The 22,051-nt window shown below is 52.6% G+C and overlaps 7 protein-coding genes across 7 annotated transcripts; 4 read left to right on the forward strand and 3 right to left on the reverse strand.

Moving 5' to 3' along the window:
* Positions 1-43: 43 nt before the first annotated feature.
* J4E83_000590 (uncharacterized protein) lies at positions 44-1,279 on the forward strand (the record flags this gene model as incomplete). The annotated part of the gene is made up of 1 exon (XM_049327551.1): positions 44-1,279. The coding sequence occupies one exon, from the start codon at positions 44-46 to the stop codon at positions 1,277-1,279; it is 1,236 nt and encodes a 411-aa protein (XP_049193696.1).
* A 1,300-nt stretch (positions 1,280-2,579) lies between these two features.
* Positions 2,580-4,461, forward strand: J4E83_000591 (uncharacterized protein; the record flags this gene model as incomplete). Its single annotated transcript, XM_049327552.1, has 7 exons — positions 2,580-2,749; positions 2,816-2,843; positions 2,895-3,335; positions 3,398-3,710; positions 3,771-3,969; positions 4,034-4,224; positions 4,274-4,461. 7 exons carry the CDS (start codon positions 2,580-2,582, stop codon positions 4,459-4,461), a joined length of 1,530 nt encoding a protein of 509 aa, XP_049193697.1.
* A 1,564-nt stretch (positions 4,462-6,025) lies between these two features.
* Positions 6,026-8,190, forward strand: J4E83_000592 (uncharacterized protein; the record flags this gene model as incomplete). The annotated part of the gene is made up of 4 exons (XM_049327553.1): positions 6,026-6,068; positions 6,132-7,406; positions 7,638-8,075; positions 8,135-8,190. The coding sequence occupies 4 exons, from the start codon at positions 6,026-6,028 to the stop codon at positions 8,188-8,190; spliced, it is 1,812 nt and encodes a 603-aa protein (XP_049193698.1).
* A 719-nt stretch (positions 8,191-8,909) lies between these two features.
* On the reverse strand, positions 8,910-10,822 carry J4E83_000593 (uncharacterized protein; the record flags this gene model as incomplete). Its single annotated transcript, XM_049327554.1, has 3 exons — positions 8,910-9,076; positions 9,130-9,771; positions 10,384-10,822. The coding sequence occupies 3 exons, from the start codon at positions 10,820-10,822 to the stop codon at positions 8,910-8,912; spliced, it is 1,248 nt and encodes a 415-aa protein (XP_049193699.1).
* A 790-nt stretch (positions 10,823-11,612) lies between these two features.
* Positions 11,613-12,137, reverse strand: J4E83_000594 (uncharacterized protein; the record flags this gene model as incomplete). Its single annotated transcript, XM_049327555.1, has 2 exons — positions 11,613-11,733; positions 11,788-12,137. 2 exons carry the CDS (start codon positions 12,135-12,137, stop codon positions 11,613-11,615), a joined length of 471 nt encoding a protein of 156 aa, XP_049193700.1.
* Positions 12,138-13,981: 1,844 nt separating this feature from the next.
* J4E83_000595 (uncharacterized protein) lies at positions 13,982-16,561 on the reverse strand (the record flags this gene model as incomplete). The annotated part of the gene is made up of 2 exons (XM_049327556.1): positions 13,982-16,108; positions 16,157-16,561. The coding sequence occupies 2 exons, from the start codon at positions 16,559-16,561 to the stop codon at positions 13,982-13,984; spliced, it is 2,532 nt and encodes an 843-aa protein (XP_049193701.1).
* Positions 16,562-19,584: 3,023 nt separating this feature from the next.
* J4E83_000596 (uncharacterized protein) lies at positions 19,585-20,969 on the forward strand (the record flags this gene model as incomplete). The annotated part of the gene is made up of 2 exons (XM_049327557.1): positions 19,585-19,833; positions 19,917-20,969. The coding sequence occupies 2 exons, from the start codon at positions 19,585-19,587 to the stop codon at positions 20,967-20,969; spliced, it is 1,302 nt and encodes a 433-aa protein (XP_049193702.1).
* Between the last annotated feature and the right edge of the window lie 1,082 nt (positions 20,970-22,051).

A 22,051-nucleotide genomic window follows, 5' to 3' on the forward strand; every position in this document is an offset into this window, starting at 1 on the left:
ACCGTCTCCCACTTCAGGTTCGAGGTTCATTGACACCCGCAACATGCCGCCAGCCCACAAACCAGTCCGCCGTGCACTGCTGCTGCTGCCGCCTGCGCCCTCACCACCCTCCTATGCAGCACTCAAGGCCGCCTACAACTCGCCCTTGTTCACCGTCTTGAAAGAGCTGGCCCGGTCTCCTCGCAAATCCCATGAATCCGTACTTCTAGAAATTGCATTACCATGCCCGCATCTGTACGGCCATCTTGATGAGCCCCGGGGTCTACACTACGCAACCACCCAGCAGCTAGTAGCCGATCTCTACAAACTCATCTGCATCACTGCGAGCAGGGAGGCTATCGATACGGAAGACTCAGAGGGCGTTGATGCTCGTGTTGTTCTAGTCGCATATCCCAGGGACGGCCAACTGACGAAGCCCCTACCAGATTCCACCCCAGAGCAGGAACTCCAAGGGCCAGCAATAGACATCCATACGCTAGCCCGGAGTTCGCGATCATGGGATACCGTCTACTCGGTCGAAAGCGAAGAAGGAGAGCGCGTACTGAAGAGCTTCCTCTCTCTGTCGAAAGCCCAGATACCCGTGTCCAAAGTTCGCGGTGGTATTGTCAGTGTAGAGGCCCCAGATCCAGCATCGTCTGCCGATGAGACAGACAAATCAATCAACCACCTCTCTGTTGCCGTCGGGGGGACTTTCGATCACCTTCATATTGGCCACAAGCTACTGCTTACCATGTTTGCCTTTATGCTCGGAAGGAGACAGCCTTCCACTTCCGATGCGAAGCCCAGCGTACTTACAGTCGGAATCACTGGCGACGCTCTACTAGTGAACAAGAAGTTTGCAGAGCATCTCGAAAGTTGGAAAGAGCGTCAGCAATCAGCACACGACTTTCTCTCCTCTCTCCTCTACTTTGGGCCACCAGATGACGAGCGCATCCGTGTTGAAGAGATCCAAGAACCCGGCCCGAACGGACATGCCGTCCACGTCAGCTATCCCTTCGGGCTCACTATCAAATATGTTGAGATTTGGGATCCTTTCGGCCCAACCATCACTGACAAAGACATCTCTGCCTTGGTGCTGTCGCTCGAGACAAGGAGCGGAGGTGCTGCAGTGAACAACAAGCGCAGTGAGCAGGGATGGGACCCCCTTGAGGTTTTCGAGGTTGCTGTTCTCGATGCCAGCGAAGAAGACAGCATCGATGAGACCTTCCAGAGCAAGCTGAGCAGCACCGAGATTCGTCGAAAACGAAGCGAACGTGTTCAATCCAGAGCGAAAGCGTGACCCGATAGGCGTGGCCGGGCGGGTTGATGGCGAGACACGTCTTTGAGTGTTTGCCGTGCTGGAACAGGCCCAGGCGATATGTGAGTAGAGTTTTCGTCGGCACGAGAGGTCGACAAGTCGACGAGGCAGGAGGTCATCTAGTGTCATTTTCTGTGCGACGATCTACGACAGCTGCGTGCGCCATAGCTACACGACCGCGCAGGTCCGCATGACGTTGCCAGGGCGAGTATAGGCTTGTGAAGCAACACGTCGATCTGACCGGCAGTTCCACGCATGCATCGTCATCGGCGCATGTACGAGCGGGATTGCGGCCATGTCCTCTCCGTCCCGAATTTGTGCGATGACCGAATTCGGGTCGCTTGCGCCTACACAGATGCTTGTATACTATTTACATATTGCACGCCGTACTTCGTGTGCTGTAATGGAACTTGCATGCTATCATCTCCTGCCGAACAGGACCGATGACGCACTGCAACAGCGTACGCACATTGCGAGACATACAGACACCCGTTTCAGCCCACTATGAGGCTCCTAAAGCTCCGTGTCGTCATGAGATGCCCATCGCTTCAATGGCGTTTGCGCCATCCCAAGTACACGGCAGTGGAATCGGCCGGATGACGCATCTGAAGCGCTTGTGACGCCAATCAGCCGACCTCCAGATGCATGCTTCGTTGGCAACGCATCGAGACCATCCATGGATGGAAATTCGTGTAGTGGGCTGTGGGGAGCAGGCCTTCGGGCCTCGAATCAGCGCAGGCGTAACAGCCAGCCCTAGCGAATTTGTGCAGTAGTCCACGGCGGCCATTCGACTCTTCTTCGCGGGAGGAGCCATGCATGTTTACCGTCCTGCTTATGTAAATGCAGACGCTAGTGATCATGTGAGACGTTATGCCCGTTGCAGTTTAATGCATCGCGGTTTGGGCGAGGGCGTACCGGGGTGCACGCTGCAAGTTGCAGGCGGCGTGTCCAGTCCCAGGTCGTCTTCGCAACTCTACGCTTAGCTGACTGCTGGCAGAGAGGTCATGCATTTCTTTCTCCGACCACGCCCCTCTGGCTGTCCTTCGCTTGCTATCCCATAGATCGGTGCCGGCTGTCGGATAACACCACGTTGTCAGTTGACTCGACTGTCCCGCTGTCGCTACGCTCACTACCACCTGCCATTCCCTCCTCCCGATCCGGCCCGAACGCTGCTGCCCTGCATTGAGAGTATATCCGCTGTGCGGTGCGCTCCTAAATCGCGCTGGGAAGCTTCCTGAGCAGAGCTTCTTCGGAGCGGTCGTCATGAATGTGACCACTTAAAATGGGTATCCTCGATCTCGCCGACGAGCTTCTTCGCATCATCCTCGAATATGTTGCGAGCGAACCAGAAAAACCAATAAGTCTGGAGCGCCGCGCATACCTGTCGCAGGAATCTTTCAAGCTGCCCCTCCCACCTGAGCCCGACGATGCCGAGACGATTGCGAGCTTTAGGTAAGTGGTATAGCCGCACGGAATGCATGTGAGACACACACTGACTTCGTATCCTCACCTTTGTAGATTGACTTGCAGAAGATTCAGCAATTTGGTGAGTACGGCTGTACGAAATGCACGTGAGACATGTACTGAGCCTCTGCAGGGTGTCATCCATCAGTTCTCGCGCGTTACGACACGCTTCTCGCAAAAGGGACTCGAAAGATTAGAGAGAATAGCTGGCCAGCCTCACATTGCCGGCCGTGTGAAGAAGTTCAGTTACATGGTGCCATTTTTCTACGGTCAAGGACGAGAGCGCATACAGGAGCTCCTCCATACACGGCCCGAGAGTTTCAGCTTCCCTGATATCGAAAAATTCCAGAAAAAGGTGAACGAGCAAACCAGCCTTCTGAACAGCAGGAAAGATGCACATATCCTGCATTTCGCGCTTCAGCGATTCACTTCACTCCAGCATATCCAGATCCTACGCCTGCAGGACCAGGAAGATGCCGTGTTAATCACGTACATGCGGGGTCACAACGAGTTGAACGGTCTAGTACCGACATGGCCACCGGCATGCTTGCATAGCGCGAAAACAATCGGTCAAGCAAGTAATATCCGTGTACGGATTGATAGGAGACATTTACTAACTTCGACCTCGGTCTTCAGGCCCTCCTTGAGTCCGAATCGCCATGTTCGCGATTCTCATCCCCCATGCTAAGCCCGCAGAGCGTACTAGGTGCCGCTAGCAATCCGCCATCAACCCTGGGAATCCTTGCCGAACGCCTGACCTGTCTAGAGCTACATTTCGATGACAGCACGGACCTAGACGTTCGGATGCGACATCTCACCTCCCTGTCCAAGGCATTGTTTACTGCGGCTAAGAATATTGAAGCCGTGCATATTGGCTTTCCTTCATACCGACCACTCACATTGCGGCTAGAAGAGCTTTTCCACAACGTGAAGTGGGAAAAGCTGCAGGGTACGTTTTGCGTCTCTGCATCATGAGACATACACTAACCTGATATCTCCGTCTTTGCAGCTTTTGGGATCCAAGCCTGGCGTCTCAACGCAGATGAAATTCTGGGGATTGCCCGGCGACACAGAGATACATTACGTGGTTTGCGTCTGCGTGATGTACTCTTGAAAGAGGGAAGCATGTGGAAAGACGTGCTTCCCTGTCTACGCGATGAGCTCACAAGGCTTGACTGGATTTCTCTTAGGCGGATTGGATATGAGAAGCAAGTAATATCCGTGTACAAACGGTTGTGAGACTTTTACTGACTTTGTACATCAATCTTTAAGGCACTTCGACGAGCAGTTCGTTATGGGAGCCGAAGTACCAGAAGACGACCCTCTTGGAAGCGACAGTAGCGACGAAAGCGATTACGAATACGAACACGAACATGACGATCAGTCTAACGGGAATGACGCTGATGGCAGTTCAATAGCTGACACGGAATCTGACGCAGAGACCGACGAGCCTGAACAGGGTGGTAAGTTCTGGCTTTACGAAGTGCGTGTGACATATACTGACCTCTACAGGCACCCTTTCCTTCCCGCCTATGCCCGATACCCCAGCCTCGATTACATGGTGCAACTGCAACGGACACATGGATGGCGTCGACGTCTTAGGAGACGACGACGGAATCATGGTCACCAATCAGCAGCGCAAGTTCTGGGAGAAGTGGGTCGTAAGGAAGATCTGCACCGAGCAGCATGGCCACAAATGAGCGGCCGAAGAAACCACCAGAAAAGGAAGCGAAGCTATGCGTAATAAAGCCGCAACAACATCTGTTGGGTTGCGTTGCGTGAGGCGGGCGTAAGAAGAAAAGCAATTATCCATCGAACCGTGTTGCAGCCCTGGAATCATTATATGCAGGCGCGATCACGTTTTGGATCCCGTATGCGGTCTACGGACCGCATATGCATGTGGAGCAGCAGCCACAGCACCATTGACGGGCGCTTATGCGACAACCCAACAACCCGTCACCTGGTCACCTCCACCCCCATCTTCGTCAGTCGTGCGAACGCAGACTGTGCCGTATCGTTGCAGGTTTTTCTGGACCGGACTAGTCGATCTCACGCATTCGCTTCTTTAGGATGGTCGGACGAATCATGCGGCAACAGGACCAGGAACTCCAACCTTTTCGGCTATCTGTCTTGAACCCGTACTTTGACTAAAGCATAGCGCCGGCGCAGCGAACGACACTTTCGCATACCACTTGTTCGAAAGGGATGGTTCACGTCCAAAGTCTTCTGTTGCACCAAAAGTTGTGCGCTTTGCATTCTGCTTTTCTATCCTTTTTTTATCAGCTCTTCGACGCCAGTAACGAATGTAACGTAGCGTGGGAGGAATCTGCTTTTCAATTGATTGAATCATTATAGGTATCTTCACTTTCTGCTTCTTGTCTATCACCTGCTGTCGCGGCGATGTCATCGAATAGCAAAAGTGGGGCACAGTCAGAAGATACATACGCTCACTGGTCCAGCTTCCACTTGCGGATCTTTGCTGCAAAGCAATGGCCCGTTGTTCTATTCGTTCTCACCTATACCGGTCCTCCAAACGTGCTCGTCAAGTCACAACACGGCGAAGCGAGCGGTGAGATTCAGCTATCGATGGCGTCATCCCACTATACGGCATGCGTTGATCTCCACCCGTCTTTCTCTTCTACATTCATGAACAGAGCACACTCACAGAGATTTGATTCTCGCATATAATCTCTAACGCTGCACTGACAAGTCAAGATATGGTGAAGGACATCCCGGCAAGCCTCACTGCTAATGCCGTGGCAGAACAAGCAAATTCCACTCAGCTATTTCATCGACCTGAGCTCTACCCACCTACTCCATGATACTGAATAGGCTCTATCAACACTCAGGAACAATTTCTTTCGTATGTCTGGCTTTTCGCTTGACACACGTAGGCGCCCTGGCTCACTGTCCTGGAGAGTGCCGCACGGAGCCGCCTCTTTCACCTCACCACGCGAAACCGCGCTCATGACACGTCGGACGCGCAGCGACAAGCTTCTATGGCGCGTAGACGCGACTTGAGTCCGACGCGCCTCGAGCTGGATGCCTGGTGGGTTGAAAACTCTTCAAACCGCATAACATCTTCTCTCTTCCACTCTTAGCCGACCACAACCTTCGCTGTTTCGTCTAGCATTCATTGCATCCGAAGCAGCAAATACATACTACATCGCAATGACGAGACACGTTTGGAGAGCAGCAGATGCCGGCGTGATGCTGTGGGAACCGGTGGTGGCAGCGACACCTCCAGCTCCGCACCAGTCGCAGATGTCGCAGCAATTGCATGAAGTAACCGAAGCCGACATTCAAGGTAAGTGGTTACCAGACATCTTTCTGCTCTTTCTTTATGAAGCAGGCACTGACAACTTCATAGTATCCTTTACAAGCAGCTACGATGACACCGAGCAAGACTTGGTGCTTCCTTCGATCGAAGATGTTTCTGAGCCATGTATCAAGAGCGAGCCTGGCGAAGACATTGATGCAGTCGGTTCCTCGACAGTCGGTACCTCCGCTTCCGACAAATCTAAGCAGCGTTCTCCTTCGTACGATTCTGAAAGCACACTACCACTGTCAACTCCTTGTCCGTCGGACGAAGACAGAGCTGTTCCTGCTATACTGTGCAGTCCTGAAAGAACGAGCCATCACTTCAGCGTTGGCAATACAGCACCCACACTACAAGTAAGAAGGACCCTGGACTTCGGTATGCCAGCCCTTCGCCTCACCAATGACTATGTACAACAAGCCTCTGAGCCTAGCGACTTCACTTCGCTGGCAGCACTGCGAAGGTTGGAACGAGACCCTCCGCATCACTGGCATGAAGACGAACGAGAGCTACTGACCATACTTTATCGATGGTACGAAGACACAAATGTGGCAACCATCCCGAAGGTCTTCAACGCCATCACCGGCCTCAACCTCAGGCTTAATGTCATTCGCTATCAATTCGAAAGCCACCTCATTCTGTATGGCGGTCGTGCGTACCCCGAGTTCGATCGAGTCATGAGAGTCCCATTCTACGACCCGGAACACAAGTACGACGAGATTCATGCGATCATCGAAGACACTGCCTTGGAATCTGGCATTGACTTGTCACGACGTATAAACGAGGTGAGCTACACATCTGGATTGGCGAGAACTGCCAAGTCTCCCAAAACGAGGAAACATTACAAATCCTTAGTTAGACGTGCGCTAAAGAGGGAGAAGGAGAGAGCACGCGCCATTCGCACGCCGGCTCCGGAAGATCTACCACTTCAGGCTTTACAGCTCGGCGGGATGGCACTGATTGAGCAAGATAATGAGGAAACATGGTCAGACATCGAAGGCTATCATAAACCACCCATCACAGCTACGCAGCCAACACTCCGGACTCCACCTGGCAAGAACACGATTGGATTTCGCGTTTGGGATGCAAACAGCCGAACGATATTCGAAGACGAGACGGGCTTCGTAAGCCAAGCCTTCTCGATATGGAGGGGCGAGTTTCCGCCGCCTTTCTCCCCGGACGGACAAGGTCAACAGGCTCTGATGCTCTTGACGAACCTTCATCTGTCCATGAGTGGCGGCGCCTCGGCTTTTGTCTCAGTGTCGACGAGTCTCTTGCAGGCACTGGTCAAGGCCTCAACCATGTTTGAGCCCAGAATCGCCGTCAGTACGTTGAATTCCCACACCATGTATCACGTGGGTCTCATGCTAATCATGGTCGTTTTCTGTAGTTGCGCTCGATCATCCACTGCTCACAGAACCACACAAAACTTTGCCAGCTGTTGACGTGATGCGGATGTTGAAAGCGGAAGGCCAAGCATGGTGGGCAAGATACAAGGGCCATGCAGGTGAGCTTCCGAAAAGTCCTCTATACTGCGTCTATACTAATATGTACCAGAGCGCATGGTATGGGCTTCTGTCCCAGCTGCAGCTGTGCTGTCACATTTCCCGCTTTCCGACCTCAAGGTTTTATCGCGCCACAACCAAGCTTGCGATGATATCCTCAACCTGCGGGATATACAATCCGGCCGAAAGACACAATACGTCTCCTCGCTATTGCGCGACAGGAACACAATCATCAACATCCGCACGGCACGGGCTATGGCTGTAGTATGTCGGGCCTTCAAGATGCACCGTGTCGGCGTTAGCATTGCGCACATCCAAGGACTGGTATCATCGTTGGTGGATTCTTTTCAATTGAAGCACGTCACAAGCGATACACCCCGCATGTCCATGATGATGGCCAAAGCGTTCGCCGTGTCTCTCGTGTCGCAAGCTCATCTGGACCCTGATGTTGAGACCGCTTTCCAGGAAGGCGTTCAGCAAGGCACTGTTAGTATTATCCGTATACAGACTATTGTGAGACATTTACTAACATGATACATCGACTTTTAGGCTACCATCGAGTTCTACACCCGACGTCGACCCGTGGTACCTCGACGACGGAGTAGCTGAGAACGTCTCAGCAACCTTCTCGCGCCATCAAGACTACCAAGGTACAACTTATCTCAGATGTTACAGTTCTTTGGCGATTACAAGAATATGGGCATGTACGAGGAATAGCTCTCAGCATGACTTATCGAGAACATTTGGCGAAGCGCTAATGTCGTGTGATATCCGAGCTTTGTTAAAGATGTCATAGATTGCATATGGATTTATTGGAGTGAAGAATAGTTGGTAGCATACTACATAACGCAGAGACATGCGACTTTAACCATACCTTCCGAAACGTTGAGCGTACAACAGTGCAGCTCGTCGTTCAGACGCTTACTCGCTATCAAGCCTCCTTTCCCTCGTCTCAGACCCAGAACCTTCAGAAGCCTCATCACCCCCTTCACTCTCAACCCCATTCGTCCCCACACCATTCGTCTGCCCCGCCTGCGCCGCACGGTCCCTCGCCGCAACATGCCTCATCATCTCCTCCTCCATAGTCCCCCTCTGTCTGCGAATCTCCCGCCACATTTCCTCCACTTCCGCGATCTCCGCGTCCATACTATCTTCACTACTCTCTTCACTATTTGCCGTGCTTTGCTCTTCCACACTTCCCCTCTCCACTAGCAAATTCTCCCTAGTGGCTCTCCTCATATCCCTCGCATCGCGACGCCGCCTAAGCGCTGCAGTAGGGGTTTCGTAAGCGCCGTTACGGTGGAGCTCTACGCTGGCTGATAGCTCACCGTTCGTAGGCGGGTTGGAAGTGGGGACCGTGTCGCCGTTTGTACTCCCAACGGCGGAGTTGACAAGCGTGGTTCCGCTTAAGGATGCGCTCCGAGAAGAGCGCGTTGAAGACTCTGATGAGCTTCTCGTACCATCCCCAACATAAACACTTGGGGGAATAATCTGTATCGCTGTTGCGTACCCATTCGTCGTAGTACCTGTCGCAACATGTCTACCGTCGTTCACATCTGGATGCGGACGGAGAGGGAATTCCTGGTCTATTCCACCTTCGGCGCGGATCGCGCGAAGGCGTAGAATAGGGCCGTCGAGCGTGTATGATACGGAGCCCCAGTCCCCAATTGCTTCGTTGAGTTCTGGGGTGGAGAGGCGGGGACGCGGTCGGATATCATCTGGGTCTGCGGTCACTCGCTCTGGGGATGGGTTTTGAGTGTAGGCGTTGGAGGTGTGGGTTCGACCATTTGTCAGGGGAGCGCCATTGGCATTATTGAAGTTTTGCGTTACAATACCGACGTTGATGTGGAAGGTGTTTGTAGTTCCGTTTCTGTTGTCGTTGGTGCTTCTTCCGTTTCCGCGACTATCACCAGTTCGATACTCGCTATCAGGCTCACGAATCCAAACATCTTCGCTCAGATCTTCGACGCCTTCGTGATCGACAAACCCGTTTACACCCTCAAGGTGAACAGCCGCCGTAGTCAACAACGTACGACGGTGATTGTTCGGGTCAGTGTAACCCAGACCCATCGCTATGGTGTATCTAACTATGATATCCCTGATGACCCTGGAGCCGATGGAAGGTCTCAAGCCGTACAGAACGACGAGGAGTGGCCGAATGATCTCTCGTGCGTCGTCGTAGTCCTCTTCATGAGAGCCGTCAGTCGTGGGTTCATAGATGTAGCCATAGAAATGATTGTCATTGGAGGGAAGATGGTTGTTGACATGACCGTTTGGTAGTGAAGGGTACTGAATGTTGCCATTGGTCGAGGGAATATGAGTATAGCCGTTAGTGTAGCCGTTGGGCTGATGAGAATGTCTTTCTCCACTGGGCATGTTGGTCGTTAAACGAGTCGGCTCGGTTTCATACCAACCGTCACGGGGCGCGGCATGTCCATTCGTCGTAACGTCACGCCTCGAAGCATTATCCAAGAACGATCTTTCGTATTCCTCGATGATAGTGCGCATGGTTCTCAGTCCTAGTTGTGGTGTTATATCAGTCAGAACATTCGTTAGGACAGTCCGGCGCCACAAGCCTCCAGGATCATTTCGAATGACTATCCTTGTGGGACGGGGGCCGCGTGGGGAGGGGTAGAGGTTATTCAATCTATGACGTATGGGGGAGGATGTGATGGTAAAGATATCGTAGTTGGTGGTATCAAGACGATGTATTTGAGTATGTCCATTCGTTGTGGGAGTATGGCTGTCGTCATTCGTCAGGAGCGTATGTATGTCTTCCTCGACTAGCATTCTAGCACGTGTCTCTACGTTCCCACCGGCGTGTACGGCTTGTGTAAGTGTGCGCGGTTCATCTGTCGATGGCGTTGAACCTTCTTCAGGGCTGGGTGGTAAAGCACTGGCCGCAGCTGCTTCCAGTGCTTCCTCATCGTCCAGTGTTGTGACTTCTCCGCCCCGTATGCCATACACCTCCGAAACATGGAGCGGCTCATTGAGAATGCCGTCGGTGGGATATCCACCGGAGCAGCGAGTCCTGTTTATCATCGACCTCTGTATCATACGGCAAGCCAGCTCTCTGGCCCGCTGCTCTTCCAGAAATTCGTCGACATCAAACGGCTTTCGTACAGGTGTTTCCCCCTCTTGACGCTTCTGCACTTCTCCGTCTCCATCGTCTTCCATTTCTGCTTCATCGCCAGCCTCATCTGCTAGATCTTCGGATTCTTGCTGTCGCCTTCCCATATCTCTTACTTCGTTTTCCAGCCTCCTCGTTCTCTGCCTTTCTCGATCAACCATCCTTCTCAAAGCTCTGACTTCTTCAACGAGCGATGGTATAATATCCTCAAGATCTTCGAGGTTGTCCACTCGATCTTGAGTCTCCGGATGTGCTTCAGGGGCCCGGAAGTATGTCGCTAAAGAGAAGAGAAAGGAAGATATGGCTAGGGCGGGAAAGGTGGCCGTTAGGAGGATGATGAAATTGCTACTGTTCATTCTGTGTTCGTACAGTTATTGTTTCTCGTTTGTGGAGAAGGGATTTATGGATATCAGGAGCGTGAGATATGGCTTTTGAGGGCGGAAGCCTCCGATGAAGTGTCGAGTTGCGATACATGTTCGACATGCTGGACGCTTGAAGTTGTGGACCCGTCAATCAAGTCGGTCACTGTGGGTGTCATTCTGCGCGCTGGTCACAAGACATCTTCAACCTGATGGGCCTGTGAAGGAGTCAATCAATGAATGCAGCTTGTAACGGTTACAGTATTCTTCACCCGCACTCGTGATAGCGTTGAGTCACACAATAAATGATACAAGCTACCTCTCCTCCACACGACATCGTAAAAATTTCCTCATGATCAAGTCTTCCGTATGCCGTGGCTATTCGCCTTGTCGACAACCACGACATCACACACACAAATGCAAGTTCGGCTTTGCACAACTAAGCCCGTAATGTTTGATGAATGTACAGATTGGCATTATATTACTTGTGAAGTGTATGTATGTACAAAGAAACCCCGGTCATCGTTTCATTCGATGTTTAACCAGAGGCAGCAATGACCAAGGTGTACTGGGCAACCTGCGAGCAGACGAAGTCGTTAGGACCGTTACCACCGGCGTGGCAGTAGGTGGGAACAACGCCCTGACCCCAGAAGCCGACACTGTTCGCATATGTTAGTCTATCGTCCAAAGTCTGTGTCACTTGATGTACGTACGCAGTGCCAAGCTCGTGGTAGAGAGTGATGGGGTAGTCGCCGTTGATGTCCTTGGTCATGGCGAAACGGTACTTGCTGTCGCCGCAGTTGACGATAGGAGCGGGGAGAGTAGGGTAGGGTCCGCCGACGCAGGAAAGGTCGGTGGCGTTGCGGCCGTCAATCTTGAATGAGACGGACTGGAGGGTGCCGTTGTTCTTGCGGATGGTGTAGTCCTTGAAGTTGACGTTCTCGTAGCTGTTGACGTCTGGTGGGCCCTGGCAGTGAGCCGGGTTAGGGCAGTCGGGGGTCTGGGCAGCGGGTGCGGCCATGGCGGCGGCACCGAAGAGAGCGGCGAGGGTGAAGAACTGCATCTTGACTGATTTGAGAGGTCTGGTGGTGTTGATAGGTGAAGTGTTTGGAAATTAACTGCTTGGATGATGAGTACAAGATATGGTGGCTGGAGCCGTACTTATATCTCTGCGAAGATCTTCATTACCATCTCAACGTCACTTAGTCGAGCGCTCGAGCAACAACCAACAATGCTCATGGATTCGGTCATACCTCCTCGTATTTCTCACCGTGGTGGGTTGCATTCGGGCAATGATGTTGCCCCCCGGACGGGCGTGCACCGGCGTAGGCACAAATCTCCGAGCCTAACGTGTGGACCCCTTGACCGCTAACAACTGCTGTGATGTAAGTGGCATTGATCGTCGAACAACAAGGCAGGTACCTCGTATACTGCAGTTGCGCATGCTCTGATGGATATTGCGGCTTGATGCATTGTTCTCGTTTTCGCATGTCGGCACGTTGCCCAGGTGAGCTCTGCATTGACTGAGACGTCTGTGATCGTGAATTCGTTCACCGCAACTGCTCCTGTAAAGAGCCAGCACATCAACGTGGAATTCACCTTGGCATTAGTGATGCAGGAACCACCTGCGAGCGGTGACATTTTTGGGTCCGCGAAGCTGAGCCTCAACTTTGGTATGCAGGGTGCCGGAGCCGCACGCCACACCCGCTGACGCCACAAGCAGCGTGGCCTACGAGGCTGGCAGTTGACGTGACGTGGGCTTCGCTGTTTAATCGAGCGCCACATTACATCAGGTTCCGTTTGCAAATGCGAATCCGGTCGGCATGACTGTTGTGGTGAGTGCGCAAGCCTAGTTCTAAAGATAGTGGCACCTGCGTTGCACCTAGCGACGGTATGCATGATGGGAAAAACACCTCAACGTCGTGTGGTGTGTTTCGTGTTAGGAGGCGTTTGTGGAGCGCATGTTTGTTGAGACTTTCGATAGTGCGACAAGTTTGCGGGCCCCTAATCTAAAAATGGCATGATGTCATTGGGCACGCTGTGCAAGACTCGAAAGTTCGACGTCAATTTCTATGGACAACACACTGAACGTGGAAACGTACGCGTGGAATGCTTTTTTTTTTCGTGCTGGCAGCTCTCAAGATAGCACATCCGTCAAGGTGACGATAAACGGTTTGTCGTCGCTCTGAACACGCCAGAACAAGCGTCTCGGCAGTAGGAGACCGCGTTTTGCTGAGACGCGACCTAGCACTGTAGGTTGTTATCGCTACCAAACAACTTGCACAGCTACTGCGCAGTCGAGGGGACGCTCATCGGGGTTATCAACGCGAATACTGGTGTATCACCTGACAGTGTTGTGGGGAGCAGGCTTCGAGAAGTCGCACCGAATCAACGATTGATGATCGCAATCTCGTGGACGATAACTATCCCAACCTCGCAAGTATTAGCGACCTTCCTCGACAGTTGTACGGGATACTTGCTCTCAGAAGGCGGTACACTTCTCCGCACAAGTCGTGTCCAGTCGCATATCATTCAGGCAAATTCCGTGTTGATTGCAGGCATAAGCGATGTTGTGGAACTGGGTGAAGGAGGATGGTTAGGTCGACTCTGCTATTGTGCAAGCGCAGCCCGTCTCATAACCATGATTGCATGTTCAGAGAATGGAGACAAAGACGCTATGTGGAAGTGGCAAGAGCGAAGAGGCGTATATGTAGAAGATCGTTGCATCGTTTGGTTATGGTATGACTACTGTTTTGCTAGAATGAGAGAAGCACACCAAACAAATGAGAGGGTATATAACATGCTTGTTGCGACCTTTTTGAACTCCGGAACACCATGCATGAAGCTCGCTAATAGCAAAGGAAGTAAAGCACAGAAGATGAGAAGAGCGTGAAAGTTGCGCTGCATTTAGTGTCGCCAAAGAGTTGACAATCGGCGCTCTGTCTTGACGCCGCGGTCTTCCTCGTTGCGGGGTCTGAGTCGCGAGAAGGGCGATTTGAAGGCGGTCGGAATCTTGGCCATGGATGGCGAAGTAGGACCTGTCGGTGATCCAGGATTAGATCGTGCTTTTTGTTGTGTGAGAGTAGCTTTGTATTGCTCCCAGTAGCCGGTGGGTGTTGCGCTCACAGGCGTGGAGAACTCTGAATCTTTCGCCGGCGATGTGGCATTATCCAAAACTGACGAGGTAGATTTGGATCTGTTTCGATACGGAAGATTGGGTCTCTTATCGGCAATGAGAGCGCGTGCCTCTTCGGCAGTGAAAGTGGGTCGTGTGTCGGGAAACAGATTCATACGGGGTCGGGTGGGCGACGGCGGAGTGGAGACAGCCATACCAATGGTTGAGTCGACTTGGGAGTTCTCATGGACATCATGAGTGACTTCTGACTCGTTCTTCTCGAAACCAAACTCAAAGTCGGCTTTAGGGGACTGTTGTCGTAGGAGAGGATGTATATGGCTTTGTGCCGTGAGTGACATAGTGCCAGGTGACTCAAAAGAGACAAGTCCACCCAGAAGCCCACTCTCTTCTGCAGCGCTGACCTTACGAGTAGGGCTATCCGCAGATGCGCTGGACTTAGATGAAACCACACTCGCGCCTTCGCTCCATAGGGAGCTTGCTGTAGAGCTAGTACTGTCTGAACGGCTAGGAGGCTCCCCAGTGCGCGCCAGGTACAGTGGATATGTGGCACGCTCGAGCTGAACAGAATCAAGTAGGGGTGTTCGGGGACGTGCGGCCGTGCTTGCTGTAGAACCCTGCCTACTACGAGTGACTGAGGGTGTTCGTGATCGGAGCCAGGAGGTATCCAGTCCAGCTCCGCTCTCTGCAGTGATTGCCGTGGAATGCTCGGAATAAACAGAAGAGGTCTGGCGAGCGTGATCTTGCGAAAATGGGACAGAGTCTTTCGATCTGTCGCTAGTTTCCTGAACAACACAAGCAGGCTTCTGTGTAGTTTTCATTGTGAGGCTATTGCTCCGCGAGCCTCGAGTAGAAAGTGACCGTCGCGCTAGAGAACGCACAGAGGACGAACGAGGTAGTTGGGATATCCTAAGGGGCGCAACCTCCATGGATCCACGTCGACTCATGTTTTGCGGCGTAAAGTAATCTTCCCTTTGGCAGTCTGGCTCTATCGAATACAGACTGCTCTGAGAGTCATCAAGACCTTCGTCGATGGCCACTGGCGTCTTAGCTGCAGGTGACGCCAAAGGAGTCGTAGCAACGCTATTGGTAGTCGAGGTGGGCTCCGCAACGTAGCACAAAGCGTACTCCGGGCTTTCAGCATCGCGAACTTCTTTTGGCGCCCTCAGAGCGGACACAAGATACTGGAGAGTGCCATAGATCAAGAGCCACCTGACTTTACGCGCATCTGTTGCTGGTACCTTGCCCTGGCGTTGACTGGGGCTGGTAGCATGCGCCTTCTCAAAGTGGATATATGCCTGCACGATGTTGGACTCCATCGCACTGGGCTCTAAAACGTTCGTTGCCGCTGCTAGAGCACCATGCATGGTGTCCTGTACATGCGTCTTGTTGTACTGCGAGGCCAGAACCAGCTGTCTCAAGGCCTTTTGAGAGTTCGTTTTCTGAGAATTTGTTCTCTTCAGTGGCGAAGTGTATGTTGGTAGGAGAGGTAACGGGTGCGGCTGAGACTTGAAGCCATGTCGTTGATCGAACGTTGCAATGTTCTGCAAGACACAGATGCCACCGCTAGCTGGTCTTTGGGAGGAGATATCGGCAGTCGAGTCGGTGTCTACGAGGTAGTCGTACAGGTTCTGGAAGTCATAGTACATAGACTTGTACAGAGCTTTCGGGAAAGCGGCACCCCGTGGTGGTGGCCAATAGCCAAATTTGTCCACGTAGAAGGTATGCAAGAAGCGGCGGAACCGATCGAGATGGCTCCTAGCACCGTCCGTCAATCCGAGGTGAGTCGGCGAGAGGTCTTCCTGTAGAAACCTGCTCAGTGCGGTCGATACGCGCCCGAGATGGCCGTCAACTTCGAGATGTGCGCGGGTGATCAATGCTTTAGTGAGCTTCGAAGTCAGCTACAATATGTTAGTACAGCAGCTTGAAGCAGTTGACGAGTTTCATACAACGTATTCCGGACTGAGAACTAAGCTGTCGCTCATACCGACGCAATGAGAAAATGCATCGACCCAGATGTCTCTAAGTTTGAAGTGCTCTGCGTAGTAGAGGCTTGCAAGAGCATAGTCCGTGCACTCCACCAGATCCCGGTACCCTTGGTTCTCAGCGTAGTCCAGAAAGTCTTGGTGGTTGTTTGGATGACTTGGACGGAAGTGGTGTAACCGTTCCTGGACGTCTACGAATGCTTGGCCCATATGATCGCCTACGAGTGGTTTACCCAGAAGGAAGGCAAAGAAGTTGCGAGTCGCAATGTGCCGTCTAAATGAATTCTCTCGTGATAGTTCCTCCGGAACCGGGATGAAGAGCTCGACGATGCTGTGTTCCCCGTTGGCGTTGGTAAGGGAGCTGGGCATTCGCCTCAGGTGCTGGAAAGCGGATCCCGGAGCAGACGCGATCTGCGCATCACATAGCTGGAGCATCGCCTCACACTTCTTCTGTCGTAGGAGTCTGAACGGAATGCAGAAGGACGGGCCACGACGCGAAACTCCTTTCGCGTGTAGATGTACGAGGCAGTCTCCTTCCTCATACCACAACTCTGGATCCTTCGGGCTTGTTAGCTTAGCTTCCACATGAAAGCTTCGTACATACCCTGCGTAGTCCATGATCCCAATCGCTCACAGTACGGGTCAAGCCTGACCAGCGTTGTACTTTGGTTGGATGCATCGGCTTTGAAGGTGTAACAAGGCAGCTGGCGGACCTTGGTCGCGTTTCGGTAGCCCTGAGAGATCCCTTGCCGGTGCTATCTTCTACTAATGTAGAGGCAACGCGATCGCTAACCGCGAAGCTATGACGTGCGGCTGTAGGTGGGCTGGTATGGTGAGGTAGTGTAGATCCACTTGTCGATGCCGCGGAGACTACCTGATTCAAGGTCCTAGGGTCATCGAGACAAAGGGTACGAGAAAGGGACGATGTGCGGGCGGGGATTAGATATCCATGAGGCTCTTCCCCAATGCTAGCCTGACAAGACGGGATCGCTTCCGAAGCCATGCTGATCTAAATAGGAGTACGCATGTGTAGTACCACAGACTGAGTTGCTCAACGAGCGGCGGCAGGGATGCCTAGTCTGCCGTGATGGAGTCGAAACTAAGCAGAAGTCTGTCGCAGCCGGGCGTGGGACAAAGCAACTATTGTATGTCGACAAACCCTTGTCGCGCCCTCAGCTGTCGTGACGGCTGGGACGCGTCGCCGTCCGGCTCATGATGGCGTCTTTTGGTTGGCGAGGCTGCGTCTTGCGAGCCCGATTGAGCGTCTTGATGGGGCGATCTTGCCCAGATGGGGGATCGACCGCTCGTGGCTTGCGCGGGCTGCTTTCCTAGCGTCAGATATCTAGCTGTCAAGCATTTGTCTTTCGATCCAGATCATGTAGTCACTGCAGTCGTCGTGATAAGTTGTGTTCGAGACCGACGAATTTGCATTCACCGCGCTCAGCCTCAGGATGCCAATGCACGGAGCTGAGACGTGTTCAGCCCAGATCTCACAAGCCTCAGTACAGTAGAGCATATGCGGGGAATTAGACGTTTCTGGGGATCTGAGAAGAGTTCTCGGATGGCACGGTGCCGGGCGGTACTGGGCAATTTGACGATCTCGCCAACTGAGGGGTGGCGTTCTTGTGGCATCGCAAGGGAACCTCACCTATCGCCGACTCCAGCGTCGGAGCGATCGGTCAACATGGATGCGTAATGTCGGACTTCGCGGGGATCAGATATCGCGTTCGACACGTACAGCAGAGTCGTTCATGCTATCATGCGAAGCGCGACGAATGACACGTCGCGTCGAGAGGTTGGGTGGGGAAGTCGTGGCGTACGCCATGATCGTCGCCCAAGGGTGCTCGGCTCTCCTCACTGCGCTTGCAGCTGGCATCCTTCGTCCACGCATCACAACTCAATCCGCTGCCATAGGCCTCCGATCGCACCAGCCGCCTGCCCATCGACGTCCCGCGTTATCTCTGTTGACATCGTCTTGAAGATGCTAGAGTAGCTCGATGACGATGGCCGCTGGCCTGTCCCCGCTTAACCACATTTCTTTTTTGGCCACGGAAACTCTATCAAGTACAGCAAACACATGCCGAATTCACACCGCAGGTTTTGTAAACATATCTCGTATGCTGCTGATCATGAAACACAGGATCTTGAGCACGGCATCAGCATCTGCGTTGGGGGCTTGCTCGTCTTGACCTACCACGCTGACGGTCGTGCCACCGCCATGTATGAGAATTTAGTCCTAAGGCTATGACCACTGCAAGTACGCATTGCTTGACGTCTTCAAAACGTCCCGAGCGCACGGCATGCGGCAACAACACCCAGGCCACCCGAGACAGTCTTCCCGCCATACAGTCTCGTCCAAGGCATACTACCACACGAATCTGCTCGGACATTTTCTCGAGGTCCACAGGTCTTGGGCCAGCAGATTACATTGTGCAGCATTGCTGTAGCTAGGGAAAATGTTTGCTTTGATACGCAGGACTCATGCATTACAAATAAGCACTTTGCATTGCATATGCTACCGCGGCCACCAGCTAATTCCCCGGCTCTAAGTTATGGGTGTACGACCAGACGATCGATGACCATGCGACCAGATGGAGTATGCAGGTGACCCTTGACTGCATATGTACAATCGCAACCGCGCGTCCTTTTCCCCCATCAGTGAGCATCCCGCTTCTGCGGACACGATGCAATCTTCATGAAGCACACCGCATTATGCATTACTGCTGCAGATGGAGCGCATCATATCTTTGAACGCTTTGTTGACAGGAATCCGGAGCCATCATCTTGATGTGAACAGTATTTGGTCGTTTGCTTCGTTAGACTGTCTCACTCATCTCTAGGCCTGGATGTTGTGGTAACAAGCAGCTTCTTCGACTTTCGCAGCACCATGGAGGTATCTGTGGTGCCTCACTTTGCAACGAGTAGGCTGCTCTGAGTTGGTAAAGCTTGTTATCCTCAACGTCTTGCCCAGTTGCTGTGTCAGGCGTCACACTCGGAGCTGCGGGCTCGCACTTCTCACTGCCAGCTTCCATCTCGACAGCCTCCTCTCTGAATTTTCTTCGATCACTTCGTTTAAGTGCAACGTCTTTCTTAATATTTCCATCCCAACATTTTGTTTGCTCTTTACAATGGTTTCACGCTCACTCGTCCTTTCCAGGGCGGTTGCCTTGCGCTTTCCTCCATACAACTCAAACAGGAAACCACGCTAGTAAAGTGAGCGCGCTTGTCCAATCATCGCAGAGCGCAAATCACGCTCACCACGACTCTAATCTCCCCAAGCAGTCGACACATCACCTGTATTAATAAATCAGACTTTGACAATCACTATTTCACATCAGCCTCAGCTCGACTACTCTCGCGATTCTCTCCCAGTCGTTCGAACTATCACCAACATGAGTAGCACCGGCAGCATTAGCAGCGAGGCGAGCATAGCGCGGAGTGCCGACAAGGACGACACAAGCGACAGCTCGTTGCACCTTCCCGACACAGAACCGAGAGATGACAAGGAGCAAGTGGAAGGCGATGAATCCATAGTCGACGGGGCTGGTCGCAAGGAGGATGCATCTGACAAGGAGCAAGAAACAAGCGCTACGATCGATGATGCGAACGCATCCCACAACGAGAGGTTCGGCCTGGATGAGGTGAGCCTGGAGGGTTCTGCTTCGTCAGTTACAGTAACTATCCATTGTTCTGCATGCGTGGTATCTGACTAACCCTGTATTAGCCTCAGCAACTCTGTCTGGTTGCGGATAGCATCCTCGGCTCTATGAGTGGAGTGGAAACGGCCATGCTTCAGCTTCATGAATACGTCAAGACCGAGAACCAAGACCGCAAGCCGATCCACCAGTGGGCCAGATTCGAAGGCTATCGCAGCATTGATCGTGCGGTTGCCAATCTCGACGAAGCAGGCGCCAAGTTCCAGGATGTACATCTTCCTGCTAGCTTCGTCAAGACATATCTGAGTCGGGCTACCGAGATGTCACTTACTGCCAGCAAGGCCGCTGTATTCTGTATGGGCGCGATGAACGAACAATTCACCCGCTACATCGAGGAGACCAACGTATCGATTGACGCCGAGGCTAAGATTACGGAAGAGCTCAGGAAGCTTCTCAAGCATGGATCCAAGGCAACATATAGCGTGTATGCGGCTCTCGATCTACTCCGTAACAAGCTGCACATCGACGAGTCCAGTCACAGCCGCGATATTCCCATCATCGAAAAGCTGATTGCAGAGAGCGAGACCCGCTTGAGCGCCTCACGCGAGAGCTCCTGGTGGACTGTTGCCAAAGTAATGTTCGGAGCAGCGACAAGTGCCGTGATAGCCCTCGCAGCCGCACACAAGTACGGCGCCAATGGCTTGAGTTTCGCACTCCCGGCCGACTTCAACGGCACGCACTATCAGGTTCTTTCACTCGTCCAGCGTGCGCAAGCTCTGACCAACCTCACCGGCGAGCTCTACTCCATCAAAATTGACGATCTAGCTCAGCACTACAAGGAGCTCGAACTCGCCTCTGAGTCTCACGGTCTTCGAATCGATAATCTGGTTGAAGCACTGGGCGTCCCCAACGAGGAGGGTACCTACTTTTCATCAACGCCGAAACCAGGAATGGGTTGCACGACAAGGAACGATCATTCCTGCGTTCCAGATATCATGGCGGACGCTAACCGCCAGACCGAGAAACTGCGTAGCGAGCTGGAGCACATGCGCAAGAACATGCACCGTATGGACATTCGCCTCATGAAGCGCCTCGACAAGGTCGACAAGCGTGGTCTGTAGTAAGCATGAGCAATGCGAGCTCGAGCCACGGTAGTGGACCCTGGTGTTGCTACTGTACGCCACGACTCCAAAGATAGTGCACAGGGGCACACCGTCTTTTTGCTTCTTTATATGCGCACCAATACGGTACAGGGGTGGATCTGAGCGCTCGCATCCGTTGTCGTTACATGGCACTCCTGCATATAGCTGGAACATGTACGGTGAAATGGGCTGTCTTGCGAACTTCGGTCTACTGTGTAGCAAATGAAACCCCCGTCAAACTCATTTACAGTCTTCACAAATAGTGCCATCTGGATTTCTCTTGACCTCTACACTCTCGCTCGTTTGACCCTGCTCTTGATTCACCTCTGTCTCTTGCTTCGTGTCTTCTGCCTTGTCTTCCTTCTTCTTTCCATGCTTGTCGGAATGTCCCAAGTCTCGTGATGGATCGATGTGATCTCGCACCAATTGCTTCAATACTTTCGTTTCTGCGACACGTCAGCCACTCTCTACCACTAACAAGCTTGCGCTGAGATCACGAACCGGGAAATCCCCCCTCAGTCTTCCTATCCCAAAGAAGCACTTTCTTGGCTTCAACATTCTGACCTTCTTCCGTTGGCGGCATATATGTCTTGGCAAGTCAGTGGTCATTACGACAGACCTCATTTCCTACATACCAACTCAACAGTAAACAGTCCTCCCGTCGCAGGAATCAACGCGATCTCGCCGATCTGCAACCCAAATGTCGACAAAAGCTCTTGCCCAAACTGGTCGCGCATTAGCGAATGTTTCGCTAGCGGATATCACGGGAGAAGATACATAGGCAGCCCGCAACATCCACCGACATTGCGTGCAATAAGTAATCGCGACGCGCGGCAAAGCGACTGGGGCGGATTGTGTAGATGTCATAATAATTTTGAGTGTGTATGAGGGTTGGGTTGCTCTTGCCGTTTCTGGGGCGGAAGGAAGGAAGGGTGTCGCTTATCGATAATTTGGGTGTGGCGTCATCGCAGGGCGGGCATGCGAACGACTACAGGGCTGGAGACTGACAGGTTGCGCTAATGCTGTATGGAAAGTCTAAAATTTCGGTATATATAATGCGG

The sequence above is a fragment of the Alternaria metachromatica genome (genome assembly GCF_023757995.1).
Source record: "Alternaria metachromatica strain BMP 0045 chromosome Unknown scaffold_1, whole genome shotgun sequence".
Lineage (NCBI taxonomy): Eukaryota > Fungi > Ascomycota > Dothideomycetes > Pleosporales > Pleosporaceae > Alternaria > Alternaria metachromatica.